The 14,084-nt window shown below is 43.4% G+C and overlaps 1 protein-coding gene across 1 annotated transcript; it reads right to left on the bottom strand.

Moving 5' to 3' along the window:
- Positions 1 to 4,670: 4,670 nt before the first annotated feature.
- Positions 4,671 to 13,747, bottom strand: LOC306738132 (beta-1,3-N-acetylglucosaminyltransferase lunatic fringe-like; the record flags this gene model as incomplete). The annotated part of the gene is made up of 8 exons (XM_079219961.1): positions 4,671 to 4,731; positions 6,556 to 6,641; positions 6,725 to 6,884; positions 7,021 to 7,106; positions 7,637 to 7,790; positions 7,898 to 8,000; positions 9,302 to 9,350; positions 13,385 to 13,747. The coding sequence occupies 8 exons, from the start codon at positions 13,745 to 13,747 to the stop codon at positions 4,671 to 4,673; spliced, it is 1,062 nt and encodes a 353-aa protein (XP_079076087.1).
- Positions 13,748 to 14,084: the final 337 nt, after the last annotated feature.

Genomic DNA, 14,084 nt, shown 5'->3' with positions numbered 1-14,084 from the left:
TGTGATACTGTGACCAAGTAGTATTCTGTTTCTTCTCCTCCTATACTGCTGTTTCTTTCTTCCTGTGCTTTTATTTTGTTACCTGGTGACCTTCGACCTTTAGCCACCAGTCTTTCCTTCTTTCTTTACTTTTTTTTTTTTTTACCCACAAGCACAAAATCTCTTCAAGGTGACTTTGCGAGCTGGAGAAGTAAAAACACACTGCCAGTGGTTTTTCCCTCCCGCTCTAAAACTCTGTACAGTGTATAAAAAAAACCTGTATCCGTGAACCCGTGTGTATGTGTATATGTGTGTGTGTGTGTGTGTGTGAGTGTGTATGACGTCGCTGCAGCGTGATTGGCAGTTGCTCTCTCAGTGTTTAACCGGCAGCATCAAGCCCATCTGACCCCGAGTCATTTCTACACAGACGCATGCCCTCATACACACACACTTAAACACACACACACATGCTGTACAGACAATACACATTCAACACACACACGCCACAGTTTCCTATAAAACTGCATCTCTCCCTACTCTTGTCCCGTTTACATTCCCATCTAGCGCCCTAGTTACTGCACGCCCCTCCCACAGCTGACAACCATATTGCATCATGGGGGATTCGTCGGTCATGTAGTATAACCACATGTCAGAGACTAGCAATTAGCCGAGCGAGCCGAGCCCTTAACGTTCAACCACCATTCCTGTACAGCATTTTAATAATCTATTATTAATCGATGACCACTTCTCGTATAAGCGAGACAATCTTACATGTGTGATTTTACTAGAGAGAAAATGTCCATGTTATGGTAACAATGCTACCTATGGTCTAGTACTTTACAGTGTTTTTTTTTTTTTTTTTTTTTTTTGCACCATAAATGCAAACAATGTTAAGATCTGTGGGACTAGTCACTGATTAATGGCCTTTCATAATGTTTTTAAAACTCTTACAACACTTCATATCACGTCTTTTTCTTTTTTTCTCTCTGTCTTGTAAAAAAAAAAACTTTAAAGATAAAACAATAGCTAGCTGTTTTTTGTAGGAGAACAAAGGCAAGAGCAGCGTTTTTCCTCTCTTATTAATGGTGAATGACTCTCTGTCTTGCAATGTTTTAATAAAACTATTCCAGTGTGGTCTGCACAGCTGACTTTAAAAGTTGTATTTGAATTCCTGCGCGGCGCTTTGTGGGATTCAACCGATCCGGTGCAGTCTGCCTCCAAGGAGGGAGAAAAGAAGCAAACAAAAAAAGATCCACGGTCATGTTGGAGAGTCGGCGATGTCTGTGTGTCCATGTGGTATTTCCAGGTCTTCAAGTACACCTCTGTCCAGATGTGACGGGCAAACATTGTTTTTCTATGGCTGTTTTTATTTTCCGATGGTTTAACTAAGATATTAATGATGTACATGTCAAAACTGTGGTAATGATATCATTCAGCCTGGAATAAATGTTTTAAAAAGAAGAAATTAAAGCAACTTTAACGTACTGGAGACTGCGGCTTGTTTCTTGATGTGAGCGGAGAGTTGACCGTCAAGTGGTGATCTTTTCATTCAGGTCCTTTATTCTTACACAGTGACACACTTGTAGGTGTTTATAGGCACGAAACACACTTTCATACAGTATTGATTCAGCTTGCATATTTTATTATTGATGATTCATTTCAAACGGTCTACTTCAGCTTAAGGCTACTCAATTAAACGCATATAGTTTTATTTATATATATATATTTTGTATATATATATATATATATATATATATACATATATATATATGTATAAACTATGCACTACCAAATATATCAACTAGAGCAGTGGTTCTCAACGTTTTTCCAGTGATGTACCCCATGGGAAATATTTTTTTCAGGCATTTTCAAGCATTTGTGGTTGAAAAAAAAATGTAATAAATAGCGCTGTGCCATCAGTATCTGATTTAATATGGAATATATATATAATTCAGTTTATGAACTTACACATATTTTATTGAATGGATGCTCATTTTAAATATATATATATTTTTAAAAATCTCACATTTGAGAACCACTGAACTAGAGAGTGATGAAATAAAGTAATTACCTCCATGAATCTCCACTCATCCTGGTAGTATTGCTTTCTGTTGGATATAAGTATCATTTCTGGAAATCAGAATGGTGAATTTTATCTATCAATGTATTGATTTTTAACTCTAGACGCTCTTTGTTTATTAAATACAGTTTGTTTTTGGGCATCTGAACTCAGACACTTTAGCCCTCTGTGTGCTTCACATACTGTAAAGTAAACAATGTGATACACAGGTGGACTAATGGAAGAGAATTTAACCATCTTATTATTTAAATGGAAATGTGGCTCGTGTATTTTAGATGTTCAGGACATTGGCTACACAGGTCAGATGATACACTTGCCACCTTTTGGTTTGATTTCCTGACAGTATTTTCATATTATCATAAGATATAATACATCTGCATTTTCTTTGTCCCGAGTGTTTACACAAACCAAGACATCTCACCGAAGATAAACGAGACAAACAAGCATCATCGTCGGGTTGTAAGTCTGGCAACAGCTAAATATAAAAAATGTCTGAGGACAAAGCGGCAGAGACACTTTCACTAAACAAAACTATTTTCCACACGCTGCAGTAACACATGCAGCCAGCAGATGGCAGTCAGTAGCAGGTTCAACCTTCAGAGTAACCTCACAGAAACGCTACTGTTGGTCTCAACTCCCCGTGGTCCCCACAGTCTGACATCTCAAAGAGGGTCTCACACACACACACACACACACACACACACACACACATACACACACACACACACACACACACACACACACACACACACACACGCATGCAGTCCGCTAATGTTTTGGTTCTGCCTTTATCTCTCCAGGGCCTTGTGCATGGCTCCATCAGATAACAGGACAGCTGTTGTTGTTGTTGGGGTGTGTGTGTGTGTGTGTGTGTGTGTGTGTGTGTGTGTGTGTGTGTGTGAGACAGGAACCCATCAGCTCATAAACAAGGTCAGAGGTGAGAGGTGGAGGCGGTGTCTCTTACAACCCCATTTAAACATTTAAAAAAACCTGGCTCACAGAGACAGAAGAAACCCCAAAAGTTACTTCTTTTTTTTTTACAGTTTTTTTTATTGCAGTCCAGATACTGGAGAGAGCATTTTAGAAGCAACGGTTCATCACATACACTCATTTAGCAAGGGACAGAATTTAACTTAATGACTTTCACTCAGTTTGTAAGGAATGCTTTCAACACACAGAAAGATAGCAGACGACCCAACATGAGTCACTGTGTTACTCTGCTGCTGCGGGACGGGCCCAGCAGTCTGAACATGATCATGGCTTTTTAAAAAGAATCATTTGTAACAGGCCTCACTGGATGAGCTGACATTATGGGATTAGTTCCGAGTAAAAATCTTGGGTAACACTCTTATTTGCTTTCTTTAGATGAAAAGACTTTGACATCACACTCACATCTGCGCCGCAAATATGTAACCAAAATCATCTTAGCAGCTCCTCCACAGCGCGGAAATAATATTACAAAAAAATATGTATTGCAGACAGCAGAAATAAAACGGCAAAGTGCTCAGGCATGATGATATACTTCAGAGAAAAGATAATACTGAACGCTGACGAGACAAAACTTCAGATAAAAAAATGGCTCCTTCATCATTGACTCCATGAGAGGGACCCATCCACACATAAGAGAAGACGAACTCTTACTTTCATACTGTTGGCCATCATTTCAATAATAATATCGTCTCTCGGCGCGTTAATAACAAAGACCTGTGAATGCGACGACATAAAAGCCAACGGCAAGTTTACGGATGACTTTGCGGGTCAACCTTTGACCTCCTCCACTTGTGATGGGATTAGAGGCCTTTCAAGTGTGTCCACTTTCAGTTTCACCTCTAAATAAAGTGGTCTAGATCAGTGTTTTTCAACCTTTTTTGAGCCGCGGCACATTTTCTACAATGAAAAAATCCTGCAACCAAAGAAAAGTTACAAAATGTCACATTGTAGCACAATACAGCATTTATGCTAGGTCATTATTGCGCTACCTACTGGCATGGAAGAGTATTTAATGACTCGGCCAGTCACTATATTGCAGGCTCAGACGCTCAACAATGGAAAATTAATTGCGGAAACTAAATAATATTTTTTGGGATCGATGAAGAAAGAATTTGACATTTTTCCACGGTGGTTGAAAATCACTGGCCTAGATGATTCAACTTAAAAAAGGATAATTTAAACACAATTAAGTTGGATTAGATGATTGAGCTGACTTGTTTTGGATCCGGCTCTCAGTTACTTTGGTTTCACACACAATGTCTTCAGAACTGATAAAAAAAAACTCTCCAGATCTAAAAAACATTTTTAAAAGCAACTATTTCCACCCCAAGCCTTCTTCTTCTTCTCCTCCTCCTTCTCCTGTTGCAGTGTTTGGCCTTTCTGACCCCCAGCAGCACTTCACAGGGGGCGAGTTCAGGTGTCAAAGCAATAAAAAATAAAAAAAGAGTCATTCCTCCACTCAGACTGCCGCTGAAAACGTTTCCACGTCCTCTCGAGGGCGCCAGAAGAGGGCAGCGGCGAGACTCCTTTTCTCTGCCCGTCCCGGACGTCTGCAGGGACTTCCTCCCTCCTCCACCGGAGAAGCCAGGCGCTCGGCCCTCGTTCTCCTCTGGACGGGCCGTTAGAGCGGCCCGGGGCAGCGAGCGGCGTCTGGGTGCAGCAGACAATGGACCGACCTGAACCTGAGACAGAGAGGGAAACGGGTGTCACAATGCCTGGAAGCCGCCGACTGGGGGATTTCATAATAAGACCGTGAACACAATTAGCCGTGTGCATACATTCGTTACACACACACACACACACACACAATGCACAAAGCCAGGAAGCTCGTAGTAAAAACATACACACACACGAGAAGGGCTTACATAAAGGAGCATTGTAGGACACATGTTTTAAAAGCTGGAGCGCTTCCTGAAACAGTGAAACAGCTGCAGGGCCGCGTTGGAAATATTAGATGAAATACAATAAACAGTATCTGTTATTGATTGTTTGAAAAGATTTGAAATCTGTTTCAATTAAGCCATCCACCAGCGGATCAACGCGCTTATCTCATTAACTCTCTCCCCTCTAGGCACTCGGCCATCACAGTCTATTGAGCTGCAGAAGAAGACGACAATTAGCCAAAATCAATACACAATGATGCAATTACTGCCGAGAGGACAAAGCAAAGAAGGGGAAGGACAGACGGGAAGCCGGACAAATAAAAAACAAATGTCCCCTTAATGCCAGGAAAGCCAAAGATACGATCAGTTTTTTTTTTTGTTTTTATCCTTTGAATTGTTTAGTTTGCCTGTAACGCGGTTCCCTACTGTAAATATTCAGGGAGAAGGTCACCTTTTGTGTTGGACTTGGCATTCACAAGCTAAATTTAAGCTACAGAGGCGGCTGGAGGGAAGGTAAGATTCTGAGAGAGAACAACAAAATACTTAAGTTCTAAATGTGCGAGAAAAACAAACAGTTACAGGATAAAAACGTGAATATTCTGTCGTGTTTTTTTCCCCTTTTCTCTCAAGAACCAACATCGCCGGCTCGCCCTCGTCACGCCACAGACCTCAGCTCCTCACACGCATAATCTGGATTTAAAAATCTCAGAATCACCGTATTATCTTGAGCGTCCACACTTTAAAAGAGACACCGTTGTGACGCTGATTTCAGTTTCTTGTTTATACGTTTGCGCCGTTTTTTTCTCGTAAACTTAAGAATTGACTCCTCTGGATTTTTTTTGCATAAATCTGACACGTTGTTGTACACAAGTCTATTTAAATAGTCAAAAGTAAAAGCCAGACACTTTGACAGAAGACCAACAAGACCTAAAACAGTGAATTAGATGTCGCACTCTTTTTGTACCGTTCTGCTTTCTGCAAATCGAAGAAACTAAATCGGCTGTAGTGACTGGCGGCTGAAGCTCATGGGGGTGAGTGGTCGTCCTGCAACCACAGAGTCGCCGGCTCGATCCCCAGCCTCCCTATGGGTCACATGTCGAAGTGTCCCTGAGCAAGATACCCAACCCTAAATTGCTAAATCAGGGCTGCCCACTGCTCCTTAAAACCAAGGATGGGTCAAATGCAGAGAATACATTTCATGTATGTAAAAGTATGTACTGACAATACCGTAAAAGTCGGGTTACGAGCCGCTACTACCTTCGGTCAGTGACCCCGTTAGCTCCCCGCTATAGCCAGCTGGGGCTCCAGCTAGCGCTCCGTTATTTCCCCGCTAACTTCCGCTAAATTCCGCTACCTCCCCGACAACCACCGAAGGTAGCGGGACCAAGCTCGACACCGACTTGGGCAGAGGGGACGCGGACAGTAGCAGCAGCAGCGCAAGCTAGGAGCAGCGCAAGCTAGCACTGCTCCTAGATAGCGCTAGCTTGCGCTGCTCCTAGCTTGCGCTGCTCCTAGCTTGCTACAGCGGGGACACTGACCGGCCGTAGGAGCGGCTTGTAACCCGACTTTTACGGTAATTGAATCTAATCTAATCTAAATCACCGACGCACGCGGATCTTTTACCTCGTAGGATCTTCATGCAGCGAGAACGGACCCTTCAGGTTGACGGTGTTTCTGCTGCTCTCCACTGTGCCGTAGCTGAGCGTCACCTGGAGACAAACACACGCTGGTTAGAGGGCTGGCAGATCAATACTCTGTGAGTCTGTGTGTGTGTGTGTGTGTGTGTGTGTACCTGGTTGTGTATGTCTGACACCAGTCCCAGGTTCTCCAGGTGGGAGTGGAACAGCGCTGAGCGGATGAGGCTGACGCCCAGCAGCGCCTCCGCGATGTAACCGACGGTGCAGTCGTCCGGGAGGCGAATGTGCTCGGCCGTCGCCATGAAGGCGCCGTCGCTGCACAGGAAGGGAAAAAAAAAAGAAAGAAGAAGAAGAAGAAGAAGAAGAAGAAGAAGAAGAGCGCATAAGAGAAGGGAGGTTTTATGATGGAGCGGAACAATATCTCATCATTTGTCTTCTGGTGAGGTTTTACCTCGCCCAGGGCTTCATCTTGAGAGCGAGGCCGCGGCTCAGACAGAATCCTGCTCCGCCCGTGGCGAACCAGAAACGCACCTGCTTCTGCACACACACACACACACATACACACACACACACACATACATTAGACACACAATATACATTACACACACGGCATGTTGGGCTTCAGCTAAGTAGCTGAGCTCAGGAGAAAAGCTGCGTGAACTCTCTTCAATCACTTTGGCCACTTAATGAAAGTCTTTCATAAGAAGCTACCTAGTGTTTTTGAATGAAACTTTATTATTTTTTAAGGGAAGTTATTAAGTTAATAGTTCATGTCAAACATATATTGTGGGAGATATCGAGTTTAAAGAAGCCTGTAGATTCCTCATTTTTTTAAGTAATAAGTACGGAAGATTGTACATTGTATTAAAAAGGACTTTATTACCCATAATGCTCTTGGAGCGGAGGGAAAAGGGCAACAATATAGTTCGCTCTAGCTCCAGAGTCTCGTCTCGTCATGTTGAGGTTGTAAGACGAAGCGGCAACAACCAGAGACCGAGATCTAGAAGCACATCCCCGTTACGCAGCGGGGCGATGCGGAATCGAACCGTCGACCAGTAAAAGCGTACCGTTTGAGCGGTGCCCAGCCGCTCCGTGGCCTCGATGGGGCGCTCGAGGCTGGGCCGGCCGATATAGACGTCCTGCGTGTGAGCGTACTGAGACAAGAGCTTCAGCAGGGAGCCGGTGTTCACGTAGTTATCGTCGTCCACGTGACAGAACCACCTGCGGAGGAGGAGGAGGGTCGGTAGAGACAAGCTCTTTGTTCATGGTGAGTGTGTGTGTGTGTGTGTGTGTGTGTGTGTGTGTGTGTGTGTGTGTGTGTGTCTTACTTCCTGCCAGACTTGATAAAAGTGTCGTACTCCAGAGCCATTTTACAGGAGAGGGCCTGGCGATTGTGGTCGGCTGAGCAGTTGGTGTTGATCAGGTGATCTCCTGACGACCAATGACAAACAATAATCAATAACCAGAGAATTATATAATGGGCAAGATGTGTATGCACTTGTATTTGATGATGCAACTTTGACTTCATGTAATTGAGAAGCAAGAAAGCCGTTTGAAGATGTGATCCATTAGGGCGGAAACTAAAGATTATTTCACTGTTTATTAATCTGTGGATTATTTTCTCAATTAAATGTCAAAAAGTTGTCGGAAAAAATGTCAAACGGCGTTTCTTAAACAGGAGGACGTCCTCAAATGTCTGGTTTTGTCCACAAAGATATGCAGTTTACTGTCATAATAATATTCACATTCAAGAAGTCATTTTTTAAGAAAACTAACTAAATCTCTAATTCAAACTTTTTACATAAGAACATTTTCTGGTTTCTTTACTCCTGAACTGAATATCTTTGAGTTGTGGACAAAACAAAACATTGATCGACATTTTATAGAAGAAACTACTCGATTATTGAGAAAATAATAATCTTTAGTTGCATCCACTGGAATCAGAGAATTTTGCCATTTAAAAAAATAATAATTAATGATTCAAACAGATAAATACACACTTGTGACCAATGGATTTCCATGACTTTAAACCAAATTTCCATGACCAAACATTTTGTGAAATCTCAGCGTAAACATGAAAAAGTGAGTAAATGTAGTATTTAAACTAACAATGAGAATACAAAGCATACAGTAAACCTTAAATGACACAAATGAATGAGACAATAGTTTGATTAAAAGAATAAACATTTATATAGATGTCTGTATGTATGCCTGCTTATATTTTGAGCGTCTTTCTTTTGAAAGCATATTAATTATTTCAAACTCAGCGTAAATAAACAACATGAACACATTTCCATGACTTTTCCAAAACATTTGGGATTTTTTTTTTTTTTTTTTTAAGGACTTTTCCAGGCCTGGAAATAACCATTTAAAAATTCCATGACTCTCCTCAGGTTTTCCATGACCGTAAGAACCCTGTAGATGCTACTATACGCAGAATGCTAATAATTATCCTAATTACACCTTTTTTTCTTCTGCATTGATTCGTACGATGTGTCCGATAGTGAGAAGAAAACCTCATTGAAAGTAAAACGAGTAAAAAGAGGCTTGTTGATGAAAACTGCAGTGACTTCCTGGAAACGCAGTATTGCCCAGTCAGCAGCCTGGTTCCTGCTCACAGGCTGCAGATAACACTGCTGCGACTCAGCGAAACTGCTCCGTGAGCGAGAGTGTGTGTGTGTGTGTGTGTGTGTGTGTGTGTGTGTGTGTGTGTGTGTGTGTGTGTTGCTCACCCATCCTCTTCCTCAGCTTCTCGTCCTCTCCGTCAGTGAACACGAACGTCTGTGGAAAAAAACGACAACAGTCCGTGTTATTCCAGTGGCCTTTAGTGACCAGCTGGGGACCAAAAACAGCTTTCACTGCTCTGCCATCGTTGTGGACGACCGCCTACGACCTCAGGTGAGACTCCACCTGTTTCCTCGGTCACACGCCAACACACACACACACACACACACACACACACACACACACACACACACACAACACACACACACCCCCGCAGCAGCAGCAATGCTGCTGTTGGATGGATGCCAAGGGAAAAAAAAGGTAAGCGTTGTGTCTATCAGCAGAAGAGCAGCTGGTCTCAACTCTGTAGCTGTGTGTGTGTGTGTGTGTGTGTGTGTGTTGAGTGACGGGGTCGGAGGTCACTGTGCACTCAGGAAGCCGTGCAGACCCCTCAACGTTCCACAGGAAGTCAACACGCAGCCTGGGTGCACACACACACACACACACACACACACAGTTTAGAGTTCACCATTCTAGTTTAGCGTGTTTTTGCACGCCAACATTTTTTTAATTGCCGATGAACACAAAGTGCAGCTGCTGTTTGGGGAAGAAGCAACGTGTTGGACGGATTCAAAATGTTGACGTGGTGATGGAGCTGGAGGATTCCTCCTCTGGGGATACGGTTCCTTGGCGATCTGAGATATTTCAGTCTGAACATCCCTGGAGCTCAAGTTAAAACTGGGACCAATGTGTTTAAAGTAGCCAGACAATCAAATATATAGTAGAGGGTCATACACATTCTGATCAATGGGTTTCCATGACTTTAAACCACATTTCCATGACTAAACATTTTGTGAAATCTCTGTGTAAACATGAAAAAGTAAGAAAATGAGAATTCAAAAGCATAAAGTAAACCTTAAATGACACAAATGAATGAGAGACAATAGTTTGATTAAAAGAATAAACATTTATATAGATGTCTGTATGTATGTCTGCTTATATTTTGAGTTTCTTTCTTTTAAAGGCATATTCATTATTTCAAACTCAGCGTAAATGAACGACATGAACACATGAATATAACACATTTACATGACTTTTCCAAACATTTTGGGATTTTTTTTTTTTTTCAAGGACTTTTCCAGGCCTGGAAATAACTATTTTAAAAATTCCATGACTTTTCCAGGTTTTCCATGACCCTGGTAGTAATTTAAATGTTGTTGAAAGAATGAATACATGTCCTTGAAGTATAACTCTAATAACGACGGCAGCCCAGTGGACTTTCAACAGATCGATACCTCGCTGCAGTGCGGCTCACGTCAGCATGGAAGACGTTTATATTTATGCATTAAAGCCGTCAGACATTAATTAACTGCAAAGGAACCAAACAAAACAAAAAAAAACAATGCGTTTACTTCATTTCAAGTTTGCGTTAACATGTCAATTAACCCCCTGTCCCTTGAAAGATCTATAATTCTATAATTCTATCATTTGTTCTGTAAACATCCTCAAATTGCCGCTCGGAGGCGGCACTTCCACCTCATTAGTGGACGTTTCTTTTTAAACCCAAAGTGCTGGAGGGACAACAACAAGAGATCTGCGCTAATGCTTTTTACTGAGCGGAGCAGGCGCAGAGGGATCTGCAACCTTCCCGCCGCGCAGCACACATGCAATCAGAAATCCTTGGTCCACGTCCTGTGTGATCGCCCCACACACTATTAGAGAGAGAGAGAGAAACAAAAAAGTGTGTCCAGCCAGCTGTGAGTTTGTGTCAGGCTTTTTTTTTTCCTGAGCCTCTTAAGCCTCCAGAGAGCAGTGAGTCAGTGTGTGTCAGAGGAGGAGGGGGAGGAGGGTGGGGGGCGTCCAGAGTGAGAAGAAATTTAGCATTTTAAGGAGTTGGGAGGGGCGACAACACAACAACCGCCGAGGCCGAGGAAAGTGGTGTCTGAGTGTGTGTGTGTTTACGCTTGTGATCAGACACATTTCTAACTTCCCATGAGAAAACCAGCGAGTTCCCAGGGCATGTGTGTATGTGGAGGTAAGACTGTGTGAGAATGTGTGTGTGAGAATGTGTGTGTTGCTGTATTTCCATTACTCAGCAGTCTCATAGTATAGAGGTGTGTCTGGGAAACAGGTAGAATTACATACACACCTGACCGTGAGAGCAGAGGCAGGAATGACACACACACACACACACACACACACACACACACACACACACACACACACACACACACACACACACACACACTCACACATCCTCCATAAGCTCTATTTACATGTCAACAGCCTCTGCAGGATGAGAGGAGACTGCAGCGAGGCCTTTCCTCACACACTGGGGGTTTAAATGGAAATCGGAGCGACCGCCTCGCGCTCCGCAGCCGCGTCTGCATTCGATTACGAGCTTTGAAGCCTCTGGGCGCAGCTCGCCGCAGCGACATGTGTTTCGCAGCAACAGATCCATCTTTGACTCACTCACCACCGAGACGCAGACCCGAGAAAGCCGTCTGATCTCAAATAGTTATCCGCGAGGCTCAACGTCTCAAGCAGTCGTGTTTCAGCAAGCTCCAGATCACAGGGCGGCTCGGAGCGACGATGAGGAGAAGACGCTTTCTAATGGGATCGGTGACGAAGAGGAGCTCATTAGTCCATTCATTGGAGGTTTTACAACTCCTGAGAGGTGGTTGTCTTACTTCTGAATGATGGGAAAGGGAATATCTTTGGGAAGAAAAAAACCAAAACATCTGAAGACAGCAGCTTGGATTTTTATGGGTATACTCAACAAGTAATCTGTTGATTTATCCAAAGTAAACCCTTAGCCCTCCGATTAAATAAGTAAGGATGGTGCAATAGAAAACTACTAAATTACACATAAAAGTCCGGCATTAAAAAGTAATTAAATGTCTTCTTTAGTGTTATTATAGTCACTGTGACGTTAGAATGAAGGGGAGGCAGGTTGACTCTGGTCCAATGGAGAAACATCTATCTGTGGTTGGGTATCGCTTATATGTATTGAATCGTTTGAACGCAAACATAACTCATAACTACAGCTGCTCAATTAGTGTATACATGACGTTATTTCACCCTTAAATGTCGTAGAATAGGTAAGATGAACTGTTATTGATCCCAGAAAGGGGCAAATCTGGTGCTACAGCAGCACAGAGATGGATATAAGAACAAATAAATAGACGTCAAAATTGAAAAAATAAGAATATATCACAAGCAACTAACTATTATACAACTGTGTAAGAGCACTCAAAGACAGAGTTACAGGATAAGTAAGTTAAAGTGACATGGTGTGATGTAATAGCAGTAGTAGTCGAGTATATGTGTCAACAGAAGAAGCAGAAATATGAAGAAAAAGTACCGTAAAAAATGTATTTGTATTTAGTTACTGTCCAGCCCTGAAGCTGCAGTCACTTTGAAACAATAGAGTGAGTCAAAGGGAGTTACATTTCAAAGCAGTGACATCTCGGTTTTTATGATGTTTGAAGCTTTTTATATATCATGCACATCCCTGCAGCTTGGTTAAAGTCAACGCGTTAGCAGCAGTGTGGCCGGCCCGTTAGCCCTCAGATCTCCCTGTCATGCATTACAAAGGCCTCCATCTCTGATTTACAATCCACCAGCAGGCTGTGATCAAAGAGCCAGTGGATCCTGACACGTTTTAGGGGGATTATAACTGCAGCAGGAGACCATTGGGACACCTTTTCCACATAATAGACCACTTCCCTTGACACAGGGACTATGAACATGTGATCAGAAGACCAGATCATGTGCATTTGATCCTAATTCATCAGCACTGGGAAGACAAACATGTCCCTTCACCAGCTGATAAAGACACATTAACACAAAACCTCAAGTTTATGAGTAAATTCAAAGCGTATGGGACAGGATTTGCACAAACTACCATAGTAAAAAAGTAAATAATGATTCACTTGTTGAATGGTTTAGACCCACATTAACACAGCAACATGTTTTGGTTTATTAATCATGACGTCAAAGTCCTATTTCGATTAGTTTAGCTGCATAAAGTGTGTTTTCTAAGTCGTTTTTTGTGCATGAAATTCAGCTGAATTGTTTCCATATTTCACCTGTTGCATGTTCCTGGAGATCCAGGTGTCCAGCAGCAGCTGCAGCCTCTGCCGGTGATACCTCCCGGTGGTTTTCACCGCGATGAACAGGTCTGCCGGGGAGAGATGCTCCACCGGCCCGGCGGGAGCGCGCGTCCTCGGCGGGCCGCTCATCGCGCGCCTCTCCCGGGTGAGTTTCCTGAAGTACGTCGAGAAAGCTTTCCCGCTCCCCGCCGCCGCGGCTGGAGGCTCCACCGGGTCTCCGCCGCTCGGGTGTCCGACAGTGACGACCAGCGTCCCGGTCACGAGCAGACAGGTGACCGCGGCGGCGGCGGCGGCGGCCGAGCTGAAGGAGCCGTTTGATCCACCGGCAGGTTTCCACATCGTGACGCGGCGGACGGTTCTCACAGCTTCAGTCATAGACGGAAACGAATACACTGTTTTCTGCTGTTTACAACATCTCTGCGCAGACTCAGTGACCCTGTGAAGCCTCTTCAGTGGGAGACCCTCCTGCTGTGAGACTCGCTCTGTTCGCTGCTTTAGTTTTTAAGGAGAAGTTATAAACTCCGCCAGTGGGCGGGGCCTGCACTAGTTGAACCAATGGGCGGTTTGAGCGCTCATTGTGGGCGTGGCTAAGAGGCAAAGAGGCCTGTCCACATCCACATGGCAGCACAGAGAACAAGCAAACTTTATATACTGTTCATAGGATTTATACAAAGTG

The sequence above is a fragment of the Taurulus bubalis genome (genome assembly GCF_910589615.1).
Source record: "Taurulus bubalis genome assembly, chromosome: 6".
Classification (NCBI taxonomy): Eukaryota; Metazoa; Chordata; class Actinopteri; order Perciformes; family Cottidae; genus Taurulus; species Taurulus bubalis.
The sequence above is the reverse complement of the archived record's forward strand: the minus strand, read 5'-3'. Positions and strand labels throughout refer to the sequence as shown.